The sequence below is a fragment of the Balaenoptera musculus genome, chromosome 6, assembly GCF_009873245.2.
Source record: "Balaenoptera musculus isolate JJ_BM4_2016_0621 chromosome 6, mBalMus1.pri.v3, whole genome shotgun sequence".
Taxonomy (NCBI): domain Eukaryota; kingdom Metazoa; phylum Chordata; class Mammalia; order Artiodactyla; family Balaenopteridae; genus Balaenoptera; species Balaenoptera musculus.
Genome location: NC_045790.1, coordinates 83,130,179 through 83,152,915, shown reverse-complemented (window position 1 = coordinate 83,152,915; position 22,737 = coordinate 83,130,179). Strand labels below are relative to the sequence as shown.

The window sequence follows — 22,737 nt, the reverse complement described above, 5'->3', positions numbered from 1 at the left end:
GTGTGTTCACTTTATGAAAATTAATTGAGCTGTGCACTTAAGATTCTGTATTTTTCTGTATATATGTTGTAGTTCAATACAATTAACCCCCTCCCCGCCACACACAGAAATTAGGGCCATGGAGAAAAACATGGAAGTTGGGGTCCAGAATGGAGGAACCTGCTGGAACACGCAGGCACTCAATCTCAAAATGAGCTGAGGCTTTGGAAGAACATCACAGACCTCCCTAGAGGCTTTGTAGGGTGCACTTGGAGCAAGCAAGAGAGAATGATGAAGGGAATGCAGAACTGTCTCACCTCGAGGCTTGTGACAGAGACACACTAGACGTTTTGGCGGAGAATGACCAGCAAACAGAAATAGCAGACCGAGCATGGTTAAGAGGGGAATGAGAGACGAGAAGACTCTTAGAGGGCACGTAGATGCTTTCAGTGAGCCCATGTCTCCAGGTCCAGATGAAGTACCTGTGAGGGCTGGGCATGAAACTCTGGGTGGGAATCAGAGAGAGCATCTAAGGATCTTTGGGGGATGAAAGAAAGGAAGGGTTAGGCGATGGGGGATGCAGCAGAGTTTTGATATTCTGAGAGACTAAAAGGGTGACCTCAGCAAAAGGGGATTTGGGTGTTGATCTTCAGCAGAGTTTGAGAAGGACTGATTATACAAATGATGTGTGATCACACAGAGAAGAGGCGGTGATCCCTAGGAGTGGACGTGGGTTCACCAAAAACCAGCCCAGCCATAATCACCGGTAGTTGTAGAGTTACTAATCTGGCAGGTCAGAGAAATAAGGAGACAGTATGCATCAGGGTTTCAGAAAAAACTTTAGCAAGGTTCTCATATTTTGGAGTGCAAGATGGAGAGACATGGGCTGCAGAATTTGGAAGTTGGGAGAATTTTCAGTGGATTTGGTCGTAGGGCCAGACGGGGCAGAGGCCCCCAGTGTGGATAGTCACAAAGCTCTATCTTCGTCATTCTCCTTTTTAACATTTTGATCAATGGTTCAGGTTAAGGAAGAGAATCAGATTGTCCAACAATAATGGCACTAACTGAGAGATGGTGACCATGAAAGAGAACAGTGCTAAGATGCAGGATGCCCTCAACAGGCTGGAATATCAGGACATAATTGTGAATGTAATGTTTCAATCCTGTTCATAAGTCGCTGAATTAAACTGCTGATAAACAGGATCAAAGAAGTCTGGCTTGCTGTTCATTTGAAACAGCACAGCAACTCCACAGAAATCAAACCTAGGGCTCTTGGAGAATCACAAGCTTCCTATGATCCAAAGGGGTGATATGGCTGTTAGCGAAGTGCAGGTAACTCTGGACTGCGAGGACAGCGGGACAACAGTCCAGAGTCCTGAGCACCAAGGGATGGCCCTGCTATTCTGTGTGCTTCCTGGCTCACGTGGAGGGTTTGTGGTCACTTCTAGGTATCATCTTTGAAGATAGCCAAGGACAGACTCTAGATTGGTGGCCAGGGAAGACTGAGGAATCTGGGGATATTTCTCCTGGAAGACTTGATTTGGATGGGAGTGAGGAGGTACCTGTGAACTCTCTTTGGTCAGGGACCACCATGGGTGAGGGGGAGTATCATGGACTCCAGCAGCAAACTGGGATCCACAATGAATGCTATAGAAAGGCTATAGATGGAGCCTAAGAAATAATGTACAAAAACCCCATCATTCAAATAATGGAGTGGGAGCCTCAGGAGGCACTGCTCTTGCCATCTGCGGTGGTATTATTATTATTATTATTACTATTATATTGTTATTAGTTGTTTGCCTAATAAGTGCCTAGTACTATGCATCATCTTACTTAATAAGGGAGTTAATTATATGTGAAGTTCTTGGAAGGGTCCCCGGCATATGTGAGTGCTCAATACCTATTAGCTGTTGTTACTGTTTAATCCTTACAACAACCTTGTTGTTGTGAAAGAGGAATCGTTTATTCCCACTTTAGAGATGAGGAAACTGAAGTTCAGGAGAGTGAGTGACTTCCCAGAATTGTACCACTAATAATTGGTAAGCCAGAGTTTGAACCCATGACTGCCTGACTCCAAACTCACCATTACCCCTAAGGTTTGGTGAGTGGTTGGACCAGACACTTGGTAGGATGCTTCCCTGTCTAAGGCTCTGTTCCTAAACTGTGCCTCTTATCCATCTATGATCCCCTTTGTAGAGGATCTTAATGTTTTTGAAACCTCTAAATGGGAGGTGGTATCCTTCTGGAGACCTCTCAGTTATGAGCTAAATTTCCCACCTATGTACGCTTCGGACCTGTCCAGCCGACATGGAGCAAGGTGACTCCGCCATCTTCCACTGTTCTCAGACTGTACGAAGAGCAGGGGTGGGAGGAGAGGCTCCAGGCTCTGCTGGTCCACCTCAGGCTTGGCACTGACTCCTGAAAGGTTTAGTCAGACTGTCTCCAGGCCAGATGCTCTCCCCTGATAAAGGAGAGCCAGCTTCATCTCTACTTCGGTGGGGGATCCTGGCCAAGTCATCTTACCTCTTTCTTGTGTTGACCCTCAGCAGCATTCTTTACTTTTTTAAGACTATTTCCTCCTCAGTTATATAAGGGCATCTTCAAGGAGAGACAAATGCAGGAGTTTGGGGTTGGACAGATTGGGTTTGGGCCCCCTTGCTGCCTCTGCTGAGTATCATAAGGCACGTCATTTAACCCATCTGAACCTCAGTCACATAATTTGCAAAACTGGTATCCTAACACCTATTTTTCAGGCAGTCATGAAGATTAAAATGATGCATACCAAGGTGTCTGGCACAGAGTAGGTAGGTGTTTAATAAATGGTAGCTTTATTATTATTCGAACTGTGTCACCAGACCACATTTGATGCCTGAAACCCAATTTTACAGTTTAGAAAACATGCCTTGAGAAAAAAGAAAAGCAACTTAGATTCATTCAGCTAATCTTTTTTGGATCCATCATTCATAACTTATCCATTAAAAAAATGGAAATGAAAACAAACAATGTACTTTAAAAAAAACAGCCAAGCTACTTGGTTGAAAGAAACATTTCAGTGTAAACATGAATAAGAAATACATGGGAGATGTTTGCAAAGATGGCTTATATTTTTTTTAAAGAAAAACTTAAAAGAAGACCTCCCTGTTGTTGGGAGTTAGAATAGAGGCAGGCATGGATGACAGGTCAGACTGGGAACAGGGTGTTGGAAACTGGACCCAGTTCCTGGGAGGAGGCAGCTGCAGGGATGCAGGTCTGAGCAGCTGGCACCAGAGTGGCAAGGGTTGTCCAGCCTGATATAGAAGGAGGACAGGGCTTCCCTGGTGGCGCAGTGGTTGAGAGTCTGCCTGCTAATGCAGGGGACACGGGTTCGAGCCCTGGTTTGGGAAGATCCCATATGCCACGGAGTGGCTGGGCCCGTGAGCCACAACTACTGAGCCTGCGCGTCTGGAGCCTGTGCCCCGCAACGGGAGGGGCCGCGATAGTGAAAGGCCCGCGCACCGCGATGAAGAGCGGTCCCCGCACCGCGATGAAGAGTGGCCCCCGCTTGCCGCAACTGGAGAAAGCCCTCGCACGAACCGAAGACCCAACACAGCCAAAAATAAATAAATAAATAAATAAATAAATAAATAAAAATAATGTACTCCCTTTAAAAAAAAAAAAAAAAAAAAAAGAAGGAGGACAGACAGCAGGCGGAGGCCTGGTTAGCCTCCCATTGTCGGGATCCTGCTTAAAGGGATGCGGTGTCCTCCTGACAGGCAGCCAGTGGACCATGCACCCTCCCCCCAGATCCCCAGAAAGGGAACAGGCATCATCTTTCCACGCAGCCCCAACCTCTAAACTAGGGTTTGGAGACTAGCTACTGGTTCTTGTGTATAGGAAAAGGGCGTGGCAGAAAGGATTGCTAAGGAGGCAGGATTTGGGGAGGAAGATGAGAATTTAAGCCATACAGACCTGGACTGACGTTCATGTTTTATCACTTTCTAGGGGTGCGACCCTGAGCATATTGCTTTCTAAAGTCTCTACTATGTTTCTTGTAAGTTGTTTACCACAGTCCTGGGACTTGGCATCTGCCAATGCATTTTATTCCCATTAATAATAATAAGAACAATTATTAACCTAGCCACTTCTCCCCACCTCATCTGCTTGTAGCCTGGTTCTTGTTACCATATGTGGCTTATTGTAATAGCCTCCTCACTGGTCTCTCCACTTCCTGCCAACGACTCTTTACTTGACAGGCAGATCAGATCACATCACTGACCCACTCAGTTCCCTCCAGTCATTCTCCACTTCGTCATGTGCAAGCCAAAGTCCTCACAATGCCCAGGTCCTACCTGATCTCGCCTGCCTTTGACCTTGGGTACTACCGCTTTTCCCCTTGCTCACTCTACTCCAGCTACACTGGCTTCCTGACAGTTCCTTGAACATGCCAGGCACACTTCTGTCTCAGAGCCTCTGCCCTTGCTGTTCCTCCACCTGGAACACTATTTGCATGTTTTGCTTACTTACCTCCTTTAGGTCTTTGGTGAAAAGTCATCTCAGTATGTCCTTCCGTGACCTCCCTGTTTCAAATTGCAGCCCCACCCTGTCAGTCTCAATCCTCTTTCCTGTTTTATTGTTCTCCATAGCACTTTTCATACTAAAACATACTAAAACTTCTAAACATACTAAAACATACTAAAACTTCTTCTTCTTCTTTCTGTTTATGTCTCTCTATCTCCACTAGAATGTCAATTTTATGAGGGCAGGGATTTTAGTTTGGCTTGTTTATTTCTGTATCCTCTTCTCCTAGGACACTGCCCAGCACACAGTAGACACTGCAAAACATTGATTGAAGGAATGAATGATTATTATAAAGCAAGAGGCTGAACTCCAGCTTTAGAAGAACATGGAGTGGAGACTGGTAACCAAGACAGTAACTCAGATCCAAGGAAGAATGCCAGGGATCCAGTTACCCAAACTGGAACACAGGCCAGACTAGGATCTGGGAACCAGAGGGATGCCCAGACCTCAGAAATGGGGCATGAGATCACAGCTTGGCCTGGAGCCAGACTGTTGGAGAGTGAGATTGGAGCTCCTTGGGTCAGGGGTGGTCCCAGGCCAGGTGTCTAGGGGCCAGGTCACCCCATAGGTGGAGACAGAGAGGCTGAAAGGTAGTTGCCAGGCAGGGCCTTCAACCACTTAGTAAATGTCAAGCAAAGTTATTCCAGCTTTCAACTTATTCCCAGATGTAGGTGTCAGCGGATACTCCACATTGGCATGGCTTACAAGGAAAACACAAATGACTAAGGGAAAAAAAAAAGGAAAAAAGTGAAAATGCTCATTTAGAAACCTGAGCTGAGGAGTTGAGGAATGGTAGATGCTGGAAGCCTATGACTAGGGGATATCTGTGATGTCAAGATATCAGCTGAGGGAGCATCTGGGGATTACATTGTCCTCTGGACCACTTTTTTTTTTTTTTTGGTGGAGATGCACAAGTGAGCTCTGCCCTTGCAAACCCTCCAGCTTGGAAAGTTTATTAAGTGGAGCCTGGGAGGTGGTGTCTGCAGAAGCCTAGAAAGAGGAGTTGGACAGGGAGAATTTGGCTTGGTTTCCCCAGAACTATCCAAGTTACTCTCCAGGAGTTGGGCTCGGCCTCTCCTCTCCATCTTCATGCTTCCTGATAATAACCTAGCATATGATTCTGGGCTGCCCCTGCCTCACTCCAGAAGAGCGAGTCTGTGGACAACATGTGGTCCAACTCCTTCACTACATGCCCAAGGGAACCAAGGTCCAGAACAATTCAGAGTCAGGGCAGTTAGTTTCCTTCCCACAGGGGAACCTGTTCCCCATCCTGACTTCCACTGCACTGTGTACAGAGCTCTTGCTGGCTCTGGGTTTCAGTCCTCTCTCAGTAGTTCTGTGTTCTTCAGTAAGCTATGGAACCTCTCTGTGTATTGGTCTGTAAAGTGAGGATGATGAACACAGTATTGGTTCCTAGGGCTATTGTGTGGGTTCCATAATAAGGCAGGTAGCAAGTGTTCAGTGAAGGTTAAATTCCCAACCTTGTTAACAAGGTCATCCATATCGCCCACAATGGTTGGTTCAGGCTCAAGGAGGTTTTCTGATTTGATGTCCTATTGTGTCCCCCTTATTAATCACCTCTGGGGATTTTGTATTTTCATGACCACGGTTCCTATTCTTCAAGCTTGGAGAGGTACACGGGGCCTGAGGCTTTAGGTCAGATTACAGGACTTCTTTGCTTAATTAAGGCTCGCCAGTGCAGCCGGTGCGACCTGTCATAGAGAGGGCCAAGTCGAGGGGAGCATGGATCCGCTCTGGCCTGAGGACTGTACTCCGACCTGGGGAGGCGGGGATGGGTGGGTGGGAGAATTCTAGGGCGGAGCCCCCTTCGGGAATGGGGACGTGGGGAGGTCAAACGCCTGGAGGGGGCGGTAGCACACGCAAGGTGAAGACCATAGTCTCATGGGGTTGGCAAAGGGCGGCTCAGTCTGGTGGGGAAGGAGGGGGCTTTCAGCCAAGCCCAAAGGGCTGGACACCTCAGCACCAAGGGGCGTTCGAACGCCGTTGGCATCTTTGACCAACCCCTTCGGGCTCAGTCAGGGCCCCCTAGACACCCGCTCAGAGCAGGGGAGTGTGGGCTGCAGGTGCCTCTAGGACGCCTCCGTGGCGCGCTCCAAACCAGACGTTCCCAGCCAAACCTCCAAGAAGCAGTCCAAAATCACCGTGCGGGTGCTACAGGAAGCGCTCGGAGAAGCGGCGGCGGCCACTGCGTGTGCCAGCACGCCGTCTTCTTTCCTTCCGCCGCTGTACCCGGGCCCTCAGGTCCCGGGCGGTCGCGGGCAGCCCGCGCGGCGGAGGGCCGGGAGCGCGTGTGTGCGTGTGCTGGGAAGGCGGCCCTCCCCGCGGCCGCCGCAGCGCCAGTGCCTCCCCTCCCCCGGTGCGCACGGCCCGTCCCTGTCCCCGGAGGCGGCCCGAGCCGCCGCGGAGCAGCCTCGCTTTCGCCTCCCGCGTTTCTTACCGCCCGCCCTCCCCCGGCCGGGCTCCAGGGGCTGCCGCCGAGCGGCTCCCGGCGGGAGAGCGGCTCAGAGCGTGCACGGGGGCGAGCGGAGGCGGCCCGGTTCGGGGCGGCCGCGCTGGAGACAGGCGCGCGCGGAGACGCCGGCCCCCCTCTCCGCGTTCGCTCGCTCGCTCCCCGCCTCCCGCACTCCGCTCGTTCCCACCCCTTCCCGGCGTGATTGATCCGTCACGGGCGCCGCCGCTGCTGCCGCCGCCGCGGCCGTTCTGAGCCGAGCCGGAGCCCGAGCCCGAGCCGGAGCCGGGGCCGGCGCCATTGCGCGGGCGCCGCGGGGAGAGCTTGGCGCGGGGCGGCGGGCCGGGCCAGGCCATGCGGGCCGAGTGAGCCGGCGCCCGCAGCCCGCGGCGCGGCATGGCTTCCCCGCCGAGCTCCGGGCAGCCCGGGCCGCCGCCGCCGCCGCCGCCGCCGCCCGCGCGCCTGCTGCTGCTCCTGCTGCTGCCGCTGCTGCTGCCGCTGGCGCCCGGGGCCTGGGGCTGGGCGCGGGGTGTCCCCCGGCCGCCGCCCAGCAGCCCGCCGCTCTCCATCATGGGCCTCATGCCGCTCACCAAGGAGGTGGCCAAGGGCAGCATCGGGCGCGGCGTGCTCCCCGCCGTGGAACTGGCTATCGAGCAGATCCGCAACGAGTCGCTCCTGCGCCCCTACTTCCTCGACCTGCGGCTCTACGACACCGAGGTGAGTGTCGGCCGCCCGTGCCGTCGGGGCTGTGGGGGCGATGGGGGAGGGCGTGTTGGACAGAAGCAAGCTTCGGCCCATGGGCAGAGCCCTGATTGAGCCTAACGAGGGCACCGCGCGGGCTGGGGCTCAGTGCTTACCCTCTGGGTCCCGCCGGGCTTGGCTGGCACAGCCGGTACCAAGATTTGCTGAACATCTTCCTCCTCTGGGATTGTATGTGTGTGTATGCTTGTGGGGTGTGGGACAGAAGACTAGGGTCTCCTTTGCCCAGAGAAGGAGTGGAGAAGGTGGTAACTGAACCTCCCCAAAAGCCTGCAGTGGTCGCCCCTGCCCAGGTCCCGCTTGTGGGGCTGTGGAGTGCTAGGTGGGAAGAACAGGCGCATTGACTCTAAACTGGGCCATCCGGGGCTAGAGAGGCCACGGGCCTGCTCTCGGCCCCAGGAAAGCCGAGCTGTGCTTCGAGGTCCGGAGGACTCGGGGACCCGAGGGGCTGGAGGGCGCAGCAGGGCTGGACGAGCTCTGAGCCAGTACCACTCAGGCCGGCGTGGGGCGGCCGGCTCTGCAGCGCTGCTGCCTGCATGTACCCGGCGCTGCCTATGGCCCGAGCGGTTTTCTGAGGAGACCCCCTCGGGCTGGTTGCTCAGGGAGTGCCCTGATCAGGTCTCGCCCCGGGCGCGCGAGGGTGTGCAGCCGCGCCGCTGCTGGTGGCCGGGCGCCTGCAGGCGCAGTTTCCCCGGGCGCAGACTTGAAGCACGGACTTGGAGCGCAGCACCCGGCTTGCCCTCCCTGCCTCCTTCTCTGAGGGGAGCCGAAGAGCCGAGAGCTTTCCATCCCAAGCCCCCTCCTCACACCCTCAGCTTGCATTCCGGCTGCAGCAGCAGTGCACACCTTCACCGCCCGCCCGAGGGCTGGGGTGCGCCGAGGGGGCTCAGAGGAGCGATCGCGGGCCGCGCGAGGTCGGGTTTGCGAGTTTTTCCGGACTGAGGGAGCCCCTACGCTCCGGCCGCAGCATCTGAGACGCGGCCTGAAGGGGGCAGTGATTTCCTGTGCAGTACGCTCGGTTGGCGCCTCTTACACCGCGCCAAAGCCCGGCCGAGGCGCTGGGCTTGATTGACCCGGCTTCCTGGGGCTCCTTGGGCTCTTCTGCTCGAGCCCTGGTGCAAACCCCTTTCTGAGAGGAGGGTCGCGCTGCCGCGTTGATCGTGCAGCCTAGGTTACACTTCCTTCTCTGTGTGACCCCCCCCCTCCTTTTTTTTTTGGTCCCCGGAGAAAGAACAGAAATCTGGATTGCATCTTATTCCCCGCCTCTCCCCTTCACTGATGAACCAGGCTGCTCTGCGCTGTAAATAAAAGGTGAAGAAACGGGTGGCAGTTGGTGGCGGTGCACGCAGGCTGCTGCAAGCAGAGAAGCTTCCTCTGCCCCGGGAGGATGTAAGCTGGGGAGCTGTGCAGAGCCAACCCGTGCGGAATCATTTCTGAATGACATTCCTGTCTTCTCCAGAACATTTCAAGTTCTCTGGGGTAGTAGCCCGGCACACATAAATGGAGAGGGCAATGCAATTATACCGAACCATGTCTTCTGGATACTCTTTCTCTGTTGCTCCATCTATATCTATCTATCTATATCTATATCTATATCTATTTTTTTTTTTTATGGAAAGGACATGGAGAGCCGGTTCTTTGCAGACAAAACCATTTATGGACAGGGCAGCCCTGCTTGCATCATCACCAAATATTGTCAGCTGCATAATGTTTTCACCATCAATTTATTCCCTTCAGAAAGCTTCCCTGAAAGAGATTTCGTATTAGCTTGTTAGTGGCAGCAAAGGGAAGGGTGCTCAATTTCAGGGTGTGGGTTGATGCTTTTATATTTTATTTTTCAAGTGTGTCTTGATGACTTTCTGAGTGAGAGGGGGTCTAAAGTCAAGAGGATGAGGCAGTCAGAAGGCACTTCAGCTCAGGGCAAGGAGGGCAGAGGGTATAATCTCAGCCTCACGCAAGCAGGGAAGCATATCTCGCCATTTGAAGGGGCACAGAGCATGGGCTTTGGGGTGGCTTTGACCTGGCTTCTGGTCAGAAACCTAGTATCTTCCCTGTGGGTGACCTTGAGCAAGGTATTGATCTCTCTAAACCTAGATTTCCACTTCTGAAAAACTGGGACTATGATATGTACTCCCCAGGATGGTATTGTGATGCTTAAGGGAGATAACAGGCTGGAATGGAAAATGCCTTGAGCTGGCAGGTGCAGCGGCCAGTGCTCTGTCTGGCATGCTGTAAGCACTAAATAAATGTTTCCTGCCTTCCTGCCTTCATTTTCCTCTGGTGTGGATTCACAAGTAAGACATTGTGACTTCAGATGTGATAAAATGGTCACAACTAAAATATTAAGACTGCTTATTTGTTTTGCTCACTTCTGAAATCTCATGAAGGCTCAGTGAAGTTACCACCAGAAAAAAAAAGAATCTTGGCTTACAATCAAATAAATATGTTATCTCTTGCCATGAAGTGTCACGGTTGGGAGAACAACCAGGTGATATAATACTTAATTTTTTCAAGTGGTCCATCTTTAGAGTACAGGTACCTTTCTCTCTAAGCCGAAGTAAAGCATCAGTCTGGGTAATTGCAGCAAAATCCACAGTGATCTAAAGAGTGTTTGGGGCTTGTGTTAGAGTGTCTGGACCCTGTTTTATTCAGATAGGATGTCTTTATGGATTGTGTTTACCCCCTAGTCACTTGCTGGGTGTGTCACTTGTTGTCTGTAGACTTGAATGCAGGACGGATGTGGTGAACACATTTTGGCTGGCTTTGCTAACATTTGCTGTCAGTCAATAACCAGAGACAGTGGGCAGCCAGGGTGGACCTCTGTCCACACAGTCTTCAAAGAGATGGAGATTTAGCAAGACGTGGGTTGATCTGATCATTGGGACTAGCCTGTCTCAATAAAGGAGCCTCCTGCACACACTTATTCAGTTGCCCCTCTCCTGTAATTAGAATAGCAATAAAGCTTTCAAAGCCCCACTCAGTGCCATGTGTTTGTAAAAATGAAACATCCCAGCAGAGCATCTGCTAGGCAGGACCTCTCTTCTCTGGTGTACCTCAAATCACATCAGCAAATAGTTCTTTATGTATTCCAAGGAAGATTTGAGTATATAAAAACACAAGCAAGACAACTGAAAAAACAGATAAAAGGAAGCATCAGAAACCACATAGAAGCATGGAAGTTACTGAACCCAGAACTTGGGCTAAGATGGTTACTGCACTTTTGTAAATTAAATTTTAGTTCTGAGCCTCCTGGCAGTCAAGGTTAAAAGGTAAACATGGTAGATTACATTACTTATGTGTTTGTTTAAAAGACTCTGAGGGACAGTGTCTTTTTTTTTCATAAAAGTTTTGCAGGTTCAGAAATGTTCTTCATGTGATTGTTTCTCATTCTTTGGTAGCCACATTAATAAAAGTAAATAATAACCAAGGGATGAGTTAAAAAATAATGTCAGCTTTTCTGATTTGATTAAAGTAATATTCATTTTGGAAAAATAGAAAATTGTAGAGAAGCATTGAAAAAAATTGTCTATAATCCACCTACACAAAGGTAATTGCATCTAATAATTAGTATTATTCCCTTCCAGTTGCTGGTGTTTACTATTTTGTGTACTTGAAATCTCTATGCACCCTTTTATATTTTGTTTCATTCAGTTAATGTTATAGCATGGTTATTTCCCCATGTCCTTAAATCTTCTTTGCAAAGATGAATTTTAGTGGCTATTTACTATTCTATCCTATGGGTGCCCCATAAGTATTAAATCATTCCCCTACTGTTGGATTTATATGTTTCCCCCTTGTTACTATTTTAAATTATTCTGTAATAAACTTGGGAAAAGTTCAGGGAGCCAAAGGAGCACATTCCAGGTGTGCACCTCTCAGGAGGTCTACACTGTTGCAGGGATCCAGCTTGGAAAACCCAGAGAAAACCTAGTGATTGGTGAGCACATCCTTTTCTTGAGTGGTTTTGCCAAATATCTGTTCTCTCATTCATTGTGCTTTAGAGAGGACCTAAACAACTGTTGGATGGAGGCCGAGCTTTTCAGGAGGTCTGAGTACAGCTTAGTAGCCATTGGGCACCTACTGCAGTTGCTGGTACTGCAGAAAGGAGTAAACCCAACACTGGGCTCAGGAGAGGGGCTGGTGCACAGGGGAGAACAGAGCAAGCACATGCTTGCCATTTTCAATGCAAGGTAGAAAGTAATCTGTCTTGATGGTTGCACATTTCTGTGACTATACTAAAAACCATAGGACTGTAGACTTTAAAAGAATGAATGTTATGGTACGTGAATTGTATCTCAATATAGCCGTTCTTAGAAATAAAGAGATAGAAAATGAGCTCTTTTAGAATCAGGCTCACATCTTTGTGGTTATACCCCATTGTCTTGCATGGTACCTCACCCTTAGTAGTTGTATTGCTTAGGAACCTCGTTGCAGGTGACAGAAACCTAATTTTAACTGGTTCATGTGGCTGAAAAATCCTGGAGTGGGCTGTATTCAGGTATGGCTGAATCCAGTCCCTCTCTGTCTCTTGGCTCTGAATTCCTCTGTGTTTGGCTTCACCCTCAGTCAGGCTCTCCCCATTTGGCTGTACAGATGGCCCCTAGCAGCTGCAAGTTTACACACTCCCAGTTTAGAAACTCCAGTAAGAAGAGCGTTTCTTTCCAGACGTTTTCAGCAAAAATTCCAAGCTCAGCTCTCATTGGCTTGAGTTGGGTCATGTGTCTATCCCTGAACCAATAACATGATACTGACGGGCCTGGGATATCCGCCAGCCTTTCATAGAGGAAGAGGGAGGTGAGGCCAGCCCCACCCAACCACATAAATACAGAGTGGGGAAGAGGTGATTCCTCGAAGTACATCAGAGGCTGTTAAAGGGGGGGGTGGATGCCAGGTGGATCTGATCACAGATATCCACTTGGGGAATGCTAAATTCAAGAAAGAAGCAATAGATGCCAGGGACATTAAGAGAAAGGGAAGCTCACATCTAGGTCTCCTGGAGGAGAAGAAGTGAAGATGAGTCTGGAAGGGTGAATATAATGTTGACACAGAGAGGTGTGGGCTCAGGGAGATGGAGGTTGGATCCTAGGAAGGATCCCCAGGATCAAAGGATAAAGGCCACAAAGTGTGAAGTGTGTCTGGGGAGCACTGACTTGTTATGTTTTCACCTGAGTGCAGGGTTTGTAGAGGGAAAGGCAGCCTGGTGGTAGGTATGAAAGGCCTTGAATGCCGTGTCAAGAAGTTTGGACTTTATTCCAGAGCGGTGAGGAGCTGTGGGAGATTTTCAGACATGGATGTGACAAGATTAAGGCCAGTAGGAATGTAGAGGCTGAATGGTAGACAGGAGAGGGTGGAGATAGAAAAGCCAGGAAGCTATCGTAGCAGTTGAAGGGGGAGATACTGGGGCCTGAGCAGAGATGGAGAGGCAGTGTGAGGGGATGGAGGCACTCTGAGGCCTGACTGGGCGGGAGGGGCAGCAGAGGGGGAGCAATGAGAGCGGGGGTATCTGGCAGGCAAGATAGTAACTGAAGTCAGTTGCACTGCAGGGGAACGAGGAGAGGGTCCCTGCGGGGATGAGGCTGGGCACAAAACCAGACCCTTCAGCTCCCCTAGCTCCAAGCACCTGTTAGATGAGCTTCTTAGCATGTCAGGGGGCCTGGGTTTGTATCCCCATTGGGTACCACATACCTGCCTGGTGACCTTAGGCAAGCCACTTTGCCTCTGTTTCTTCATCTGTAAAATGGGGCTGATATACTAACTGCCTGATAAGGTGTGGGGAACAAATGAGACCATCCGGGTAAAGTAATTCAGTGCTTGGTACACTGTGAATACTCAGTAAATATTCACTGCTGTTTTGTCACTCTTCTCGTTATTCCTGTACCGTGTGGGGATGATTATGTTGACCTCACAGATCTGTAATAGGGATAAACATGATGGATGTGGAACCTCAAAACATGATGTAAATGTAAAGCCGTGTTATCTGTAATCTTGCTTTCTAATGCTGCGTTGCTGAGAGTGGTGTCGGAGAGAGAGGATGCGAGCACGAGATCTTTATTCATGTGTATTTCCCAGCACATCTTACATTTTGCTGTGTGTCAGAGCCATCTCTGTCTGTTTCTCCCCCACTGGACTGTAGCTCTGTGAGGGCAGGGCTGGTCCGATTCCCCAGTAGTTTTACATGCAGTGGGCATCAGTGAATGTTTGCTGAACTGAACTATAAGTGAATAAATGAGAATCTGCCTTCTGAATTAACTTCCCATAGATTGGTTTCTCTGGATCACTTCGCCAGGGTCTTTGCTCCACCTCCGCATCACCATAGGACTTAGGGGACCCCATATATCAGGATCAAGCTGAGCTGCCTTCCACATGTTCCCACCAGCAACAACCCCTGAACTTCCCTGCTATGAGGGAAATACCCGTGGCCATGCCGTGCCTGCCCCCGACCAATTCCTCAGACCTAGCCAGGCACCCAGTAGAAGGTGGGTGGAATAACACACTAGGGCCTGTTTAGAACTAGGTATTGGGCCAAGAGTGTTAGCTCGCTACCTTTATCTTTAAAGAGCTCTTGTTCATGTGTTTGGCCTCCCCTCTTGTGGGATCATCAACTTCTTCATGAAGAGACGTGAGATTTCAACAGGGAAATGAACAAGCTGGAAGTGTAAGATGGGGTGAAAATAGAGGTGCTAAATAAATATATAGAGAGGATATAGAGCTTTTGTTAGGGTGGACTAGGCTATGCTGCATTAGCAAACAAATCCTGAAATCTCTGTTGCTTGACACAAATTTATATATTGTTCATCCAAATCCAGTGAGGGTCAGAGCCTCCTGGGAGGCTCTCCTCCAAGTGAGAACACAGGGCTCCAGGCTGCTCTTGTGTTGTCACTCTTCCATCTTTTGGCTTCAAGAAGATGGGGAGTAGGAAGGAATCCACAGGGAAGGCACACTAGATTTTGACCATCTTTACTTGGAAGTGACATGTATTATTTCTATTCATATTTCATTGACCAGAAATAGTCATTGACCAACTTAACTTGAAAGGAGGCTGGGATGTGTAAAGGAACATATGGATGTCTTGGACATTTGTCCTTTGGGGTCCTTCAAGAAGTACATGCCAAGATGGATTTACAAGTGCCAGAGTTCTTGGGGGTAATACCAGTGAAAGATCAAAGAGGAGGTAGGGAAACCCTCAGACCACAATGCTGTTCTGACACCTGTGAGAGGAGAGGGGAAGGAAGGAGAGTTGGGAGGAAGAGTCTCAGAAAGTCTTGGCCAGCCCATTGGGGGTGCTCCAGAGCAAAGATTGCCCATTAGAGGAGTCACATATTAGAGACCAAAAGAGCCAGGCTCTAGAATCCCTGTGCAACCTAGTCACTGGCTGCAGGCTCCCTGGGAAGAATGTGTCCTTGGCTTAATTAAACACTATGACAGATGTTGAAGCTACAGCTGAAGGCTTACCTGTTGGCACTTGTCCTGTAGGTTCTCTTTTTAAAGGAGACGTGAGTGGCCCAACCTAGATGGCTGCCACAGCTCCGCCTATTTCTGCCTCAGTGTCCTAATTCTGCATGCGCTGATGGAGGAAATTTTCTGCCAGGCCCTTTTCTAGGCTCTGGGATACAGAGATGGATGTGACATGGACCCTGCCCTTGAGGATCTCACGGCCTAACCGCTGGTCACCTAACCTTGGTAGGTAGGGTCAGGGGAGGATGCTGGGGAAGGCATACCCCTTCTGGAGGCACCTGTTTGGTCATTCCCCATGTTGTTTGGGAATGAAATGTAAGCGGCTTCTTATTGCTGACTTTTTTGGTTATTTATTTTGGTTCTAGGAAGGTGAGAAAATTAAATGGCATAAGTTGCCCAGTGAGCATCTGCATTCATCTCCTCCTTTATTTTATTCTTATCCTCTCTGCTTATATAATGATGTGCAGTGAGGCTGGTGAGATGTCTTCCTCTCTGTACCTTTCTAGGAAACAGCAGGTGTGCCAGGCTGAAACCATGGAAGTGTGAGCCTCAGATGGGGTCAGCGGTCTGCGTTCTGGTGCTAGGTTAGTTGCTAAGACCTCGGCAGTCTAGGTGCTGGTGCTAGGTTAGTTGCTAAGTCTTTGCTCCTCTATGAATTGCAGCACTGAATGAGGATCTCTGCTCTGTTGTAAGCACTGCAACGGCAGGCATGGGGTGTGTCTGGGTCCCTTGTGCACACCTCTGCCCCTCCAGGCAGTATCTCAGGGCCAGGCACAGAGCAGGAGCTCAATAAATATTTATTGAACAAACAAATAGATCTAAAAGCCTGAAGCTCAGCTCTCTGATTCTAAGAGCTTAATGGGTGTAGTTGTAACAAATTGAGGAAGTGCTTTGTATGCCAAGCCATGTGGGGTGAGCTTTCTGCTTGCTCTTTATTCGTACTTTGGTGCTTTGGGGGGCCCAGTAGTTGTGGAGTGCAGAGGGAAAAGGGTACTTGTTGGATGTTCCAACAGAAGATTTTGTGCAAAGCTAATGTCAGTCTCTTCTCCCCTGACAAACATACACAGCATCCTCCAAGATCCTCCAACATCAAAACCTGGGCAAGAAATACTTTCCAGCATCTGACAAGCATTATGGTTTTAGGAGATTAGTTTATTGGAGCAATATTCTAACTGGCAGTTAGTGGGCGTAGGAATCGGGTTCTGATACCCCACTCCCACCTCCAGGGACTGTGAGAGCCACAGAGACTGGACTGGGCTCTCGTCCTAGTAGACACTGTAGGAATGAAGCCGAGTCATCAGCATTGGTGAGCCAGGTGATCTAGTGGCAGGTCTGAGTATAGTGAATAAAGAGGTGTCCTGGGATCCCCTGAACAACAAGACATATTCCAGGTGCCCTGCTCCTGGGCTGGAAGCTACTGCTCTTTATCCTTCCGTGGTCAGGACTGATTCAGGAACTGGGTAACCTCAGTCTGGAGTGACTATTTCTCTGACCTGGTTTTGGTCTGGAGCCCAAATCAGATAACCAAGTTTATTAGAATCACATGCAAAGTAAGAGTAAATTGGTTATGAGCTGATGTTTGAAGGTCTGGGAATTTTGCTTGAGTAAAGGGCATGAACATTGTGACACCTTTTGGGGCTGATTGGGGTGTTCTTTTTTTGCCAACTTTCTTTTTCAGTCTTTTTTGAACAGTCTACATTGCTGGAAGGATGAAGTGTCATTGTCATGTAGAAAATTAGTGGTAGGTCCAAACTACTGAGTAAATGGATTCATCTGTCTTCATCAGTGCCCATGTCCCACAGCTGCTGGCTGAAGCAGAACCGCCCCCCCGCTCCTGCCATTTGACAAGGACATCCTCAGTCACCATTCAGATAAAATCTAGCCAAAGAAGGACTGTGGAGTGCTGCATTATTGCTGCTCTCGTGGCGTCGGGTCAGGAGGTGGCAGAGAGAAAATGACATTTTCACATGCTGCTCATGATCCACTTGACTTTGTTCAGAGGGAACTGATTTTGAAAGCAACAGCCATCCTTATAATAATCACTATGTTGTCCAAATCGCTTTGGTTCTGGAACTACCCATTCACTGAAGCTTTTCTGAGAATGCCCAGAATTGTTTCAGGGATTTAACTGGCAGACAGGGACCTGGAAGCCCACTCCAGGGCGTATGATCAGAGCCCATGCAAATGCTCCCATCCAGCCCGGCTCAGAGCGCCTTGCCTTTGATAGACGAAGAATTGGCTAGCCTGTCCCTCCACAGAGTGTCCTCTCAGGGCCGGACTGACCCTTCTGACCTCCTTGCTGGACTCTGAATTCTAGAAATGTTGGGAAGCCTTTGGAGAGCTTCTAATCTTGTCATTTAAAAAAGGAAAAGGTAAAGGAAACATTATTTGCAAGTGTGTAGGTGAAAGAAAAGAGACTACAACAACAGTAACTCACCTTTATCCTGCGCTTAGCACGGGTCAGTCCTATGTCAAGTACTTATTTAATTCTCACGCCAATTTGATGCGGTAGGTGCTATTATTGTCTGCATTTTACATATGAGGCTTAGAGAGGTTAAGTGACTTATTTAACATCACAACCGACCAAGTGGTGCGCTAGGATTTCAATCGGATGGTCTGACTTTGATCTCTGCTGCTTAAATACTAAAGTGAAACAGCATCTTCATATGGGAGTTATCTTCCTCCTATGAAAGCAAGTGGCACGTTTTGTCAGTAGCTGCCGCTTCTCTTTTTTTGATGACTTTCACCCAGCTGCTTGCCTCTCCCTCTAATTCAGCCTCATCCTCACCCATTTCCCTGTCCGCCCACTCAGACACACAGCCAGCGCTGAACTCTCTACTCACTTTAAGTGTGTCTGTCTACACACCTAGCTCACGGATCCGCTCTCTGCTCCCCTTGCTCCAGCAGAACTTGTCACCTCCTGTAGTGTTTACTCGGGGTGTCAGTGTTTGTCTCTGTGTGTGTGTCTCCTGTTAGATCATGTCGAGAGCAGCAGTAGTGCTTCCTTTATACATGTAGCTCATACTTGCTAAGCACCTACTTGGTGCCAGCCCCAGGGCTGGTTATAGGGCATGTGGAGGTGAGTCTGAAACAGCAGTGCTTTCAAAGAGAGGTCACCGGGGATCATTACTATGCAGCATAAGGAGCGTGATGGTGCAGCCTGGGGCAGGTGCAGGGGCTATCACCCAGATGCAGAGGACCTTTAGGACCACTGACCCAGCATGCTGGTCAGGTGGCCTCCCTGTTTGATACCCTGACTCATCATTGTTCTGGGAATGGGAACAAGACTTCTCCCTGTGCCCTTGAAGGCCCTGTAGTCTGCCCTGTTCACTCCCAGCTTCATTGCTGAGCACTCTCCCCTTTCCCTCTGGGCCTAGACATGTGGTCCTTTCAACTTTCTCTGGTGATTGTGCTCAGAGAGTGTGCACAGGACCTTTGCACAAGCTGTTTCCACCATCTGGAATGCTTTTGCCATCTTTCTTCATCTTTTAGATACCAGCTCAAGTGTGCTTTCTCTATCCTCCCTGATTGGGAAAAATCCCCTATTACAATTTCTCTAAGAACCATGAACCTTTGTAGTGCTTATCACAGTTGCAGTTTTAAATTGCTGGATTATTTGATCAACGTTGGTCTTCCCCTGTTCTGCCAGGGCACTGTGAACTTAGTCTGTTTTGGCTTACAATAATGCCTTGCCCAGTTTCTAGCACATGGTAGGTGCTCAATAAATATTTGCAGAATGAATGGATGAGTGCTGAAGGATTGTTTATAATGGCTTCTATGTGTTTTCCGATGCCCGGGCAGTGTGGGGAAGACACCTGGGCACTGTGGAAAGACCATCACATATGGAATCAGAAACCTGTGTGTGTGTGCTGTTGCTGTTCACTCCTTGAGCCTCAGTGTCCTCATCTGTGAAATGGGGTGATCCTTTCTCAGAGGCTTATTTTCAAGGCTGACATAGAACATGCATGTAAAGCATTAAGTACAGGGGGCCACGTTGAGTAGGCACCCACTAAATTTTATCGTTGTTATTTTATTGTAATGCATATGAAAACATAAAATGCTGTGTAGTCACATAAAAACTGGTTCTTATTTCAGTGGGGGATTGTGTGTTTGAGGCCAGCCAAGAAGTATGAGATCTGTGTCTGAGCTTCACTGAATGGGATTCTAAGTGAAGTGGTTGTTTCTAAATCCCTGTCCATTTCCAGAAGGATCTGAGGTGCACTGAGAGCTCAGTGGTGAATCTCCTCTGGGCCTGGGGCTGGGCTGTTGACCCCAGTGGAGTCCTTATAGTTGTGTGTTGTCACTGCTGGCTATTGTCCACCACCAAGCCTGGCTGTGAGCTGGGCCAGCCCATGGGGACAGGCACGTCATCTGTTTTGCACCTGCCATGTCCCCGAGCCCAGGACACAGTCTGCAGGCCCTTGGCGATATCTGTGAGTAGATGAGTGCCTCTGTGTCCGAGCACCTAGCATGGCCCCTGGCACATTGTAAGTGCTTAGCAAATGCTTTTTGCATGAGCGTCGCTAAACACAATGTACAACATAACCGTTTTGGATAAAATCACAACTGAGCCTCTAAATGGAGCAGAGGGAGAAGACACGATCAGACATCTGTGAGGAACGGATGGCTCCACTTGCATACCGGATTTGAAGGCAAGAGAGAAACGTTCTGGTGTTACCGTGTCAGGAGAATATGTTTCCCTTTAAGCTCCAGAGACAAATCTTTTAGCTTAAGGGCCAGGTGGTTCGGTGGAAAGGGCTCTGTGCTCTTGCCATGGTGAACTGTCTCTGGTGCTTATTAGGGGATGACCTTGAAGTAGTTGTTTAACTTCTGTACACCTTAGTTTTGTTTTGTTTTTTATTTACTTATTTATTTGGTTGCACCAGGTCTTGGTTGCGGCAGGCAGGGTCCTCAGTTGTGGCATTCGAACTCTTAGTTGCAGCATGCATGTGGGATCTAGTTCCCTGACCAGGGAGCGAACCTGGGCCCCCTGCGTCGGGAGCACAGAGTCTTAACCACTGCGCCACCAGGGAAGTCCCACACCTTAGTTTTATTGTCTATAAAATGGGAATAATAATAATGCCTGCCCTGCTTGTCCATGGAGTTATTGTGGAGATAGTTGAGGAGGGAGGGAGGGAGAGAGAAAGAGAAAGAGAAAGAGAAATAGATTAATGTGAAACAGCTTTAAAAAGTCGTAAAGAGTTGCAGATATCAGATGTGTCTGAAACTAAACAGAAAGAGTAATTAATTCTGGGTTGTCCTCTCAGGGCCTTTGGATATTTCTAATGACATCTTTATCAAAGACACAGAGATGCTGTTCACACAGGTGATTCATTCAACTTTCTATTAAAGAAGGTGGGCACAGTATTGGATAACAACACTGTGGAAGCGGTTAGCCAGGGAGCTGAGGTCTTCTGACCCAGCAGGCTGTCTTACAGAAACATCTAGAACAAGAAGTGATTAACATGTCTTCCTCTCATCTGTCAGATGTCTTCAGAGTCCAGCCATTCGTCTTTGGCAGGTGTCAGATCCAAGACCGTCCGCAAGCAAACTATTGAACAAGGTCCAGGGCAGGAGTTTGGTGGTGTGGGAGTTAGGGCCGTCTGCTGCAAGCAGCGATTTGGGATCCAAGCCAGCAAATCATGGGGGTTGCTAGGTTTGGGGGCTGGGGCAAAGACTGGCACGTCCGATTGAAATATGAAATGCCCAGACTGGGCCAGGAGTGGGAGGCTGGGATGCCCATGTGCTGAGCTAATAGTATTTATTTTCTCCAGAAAGAGCTTTGGTTCTTGCCAAAAGATGTACAAGTATTTCGTTGAGACCTCAGAGTTCTGGGCCAGGCAGTGTGGAGATGACAAGTTTGGTTTGAGAGATTTGGGGACCCCAGTAGTCCCCCCAGCTATGACATCCTCAGAAGAGCACCTGCTGGGCTCCTGTGGATGCTGGTCTTGAGACCATCTGATTGGCTTTGTTTTGGCCGCTCTAGATCCTTGGCAGGCTGTGGCCCTAATTCCAGCCTGGTGGCTCCACGGTGGACAAAATGACAGGTCCTTACTGAGCCCCTACTATGCGCCAGGCACTACGCTGGGTGCACTCACACGCACATTGGAGAAGGCAAGGCGCAGTAGAAAGAGCTTGGACTTCCAAGCCCGAGAGGCCCAGGTCTGGCTCTCGGCCCTGCTGGGTGACCTTGGGGAGGTCGCTTCGCTTGGGGCCTCCCTTCCCTGATGTATAACATGGAGGTTTGATAGCAGATGACCAGCATTGTTTTGAGGACTAAATAAGATAAAAGCATATGGATCTGGTGCCCAGTGGGTGTTTAGCAGACGCCACAGAGCACAGTACCCACTGGGGATATGACACACTTCTGTTCTGGTGTGAGGCGGGGGCAGAAAGTTGCAGAACTGGTCTCTGAGAATTGCTGTGAGTTCTGGCTTCCGAGGATGAGGACTTCTGCTGGGTTTTAGTTTGAGTCACCTGGATGGCTCTTTCACTGCACACGTATAAAAAGCCAGGTGCTTCTAGTTTGGGGAGCCAGGGAGGTGGGTGTAACTGGAAGGTCCTGCTCTGGTCTGGCTTTGTATTCAGATGATTCTAGAAGCCCCTCCCTTACTGTTAGGAAGCTTCAAGGTTGCTGGGGTCAGTGGCCCCACTGTCTAAAGAACAGTGGCCCCTGGGAGGGAGAGGAATGAGACCCTGATCCCTCCCTCTGGGATTTGAAATTGTTAGGACATGTCTGAGGGGTGACATAGCTTTGAGCACGGTCTGCTCCAGGAAAGGGCAAAAAGAGCTCCGAGGGGAGCTTTGCTTGGAGTGGAGGCCCAGGGCATGGGGTGTCGAGGGCAGGCTGGTTTGAAGATGGGAACTGATGCTGGAATGTCCCTCCTCCTCTGTGACACCCTGGGGAGGCTCTGGGGATGGTGACTGTGTATATAATATAAACTGAGGGTGCTCAGTGTTGAGAACTGTAACCCTCAGTTTCCATCTTGGTTCTGACACTCCCTTGGCCCAGGGTTGACCCCCTCAGGGGGCAAGGCCCTGCCCTGGTTTTAGTGCAGACCCCAAGCCTCTGTGGCCAACACGGCAGCTGAGGGGAACCAAGGCCGGCAGCTGGGCCTGGCTCAGAGTTTGATCTCAGGGGCACCTCGAGGGGTGCTGGTGAGGTAGACTCGCCAACCTGTCAGCATAGACCACCTGGAGGGCCGGGGCGCACTGTGCTGGGTGCTCCCAGGAGAATGCCTGAGCTGCCCTATCCCTCTCGTCTTTGAACATTCAAATAAATATGACCTTATTTGTACCCCAGTCTGGTACAGTGCGAAGTGCAGTTGGTTTCTCATTTAGTTCTGAAAATAACTTTATTTAGTAGATATTATTTCAACAACTAAACAACAAGAATTACAGATTGTGTGTAGTGCTAGAGTTTATTATTTATTCCAAATGCATCACCCAGTAATAACCTGGTAAGAGAGGAATTCTTCCATTAGCCCCATTTATAGATGGGAAAACTGAGGCTCAGA

At 49.5% G+C, this 22,737-nt stretch overlaps 1 protein-coding gene across 1 annotated transcript in view; it reads left to right on the top strand.

Moving 5' to 3' along the window:
* The first annotated feature begins 7,402 nt into the window (after nucleotides 1-7,402).
* GABBR2 (gamma-aminobutyric acid type B receptor subunit 2) overlaps nucleotides 7,403-22,737 on the top strand; it is a 365,308-nt gene continuing 349,973 nt past the window's right edge. Inside the window, exon 1 of the mRNA XM_036854586.1 lies at nucleotides 7,403-7,723. Coding sequence (XP_036710481.1) covers nucleotides 7,403-7,723 — 321 coding nt within the window. The remainder of the gene's footprint in view (nucleotides 7,724-22,737) is intronic.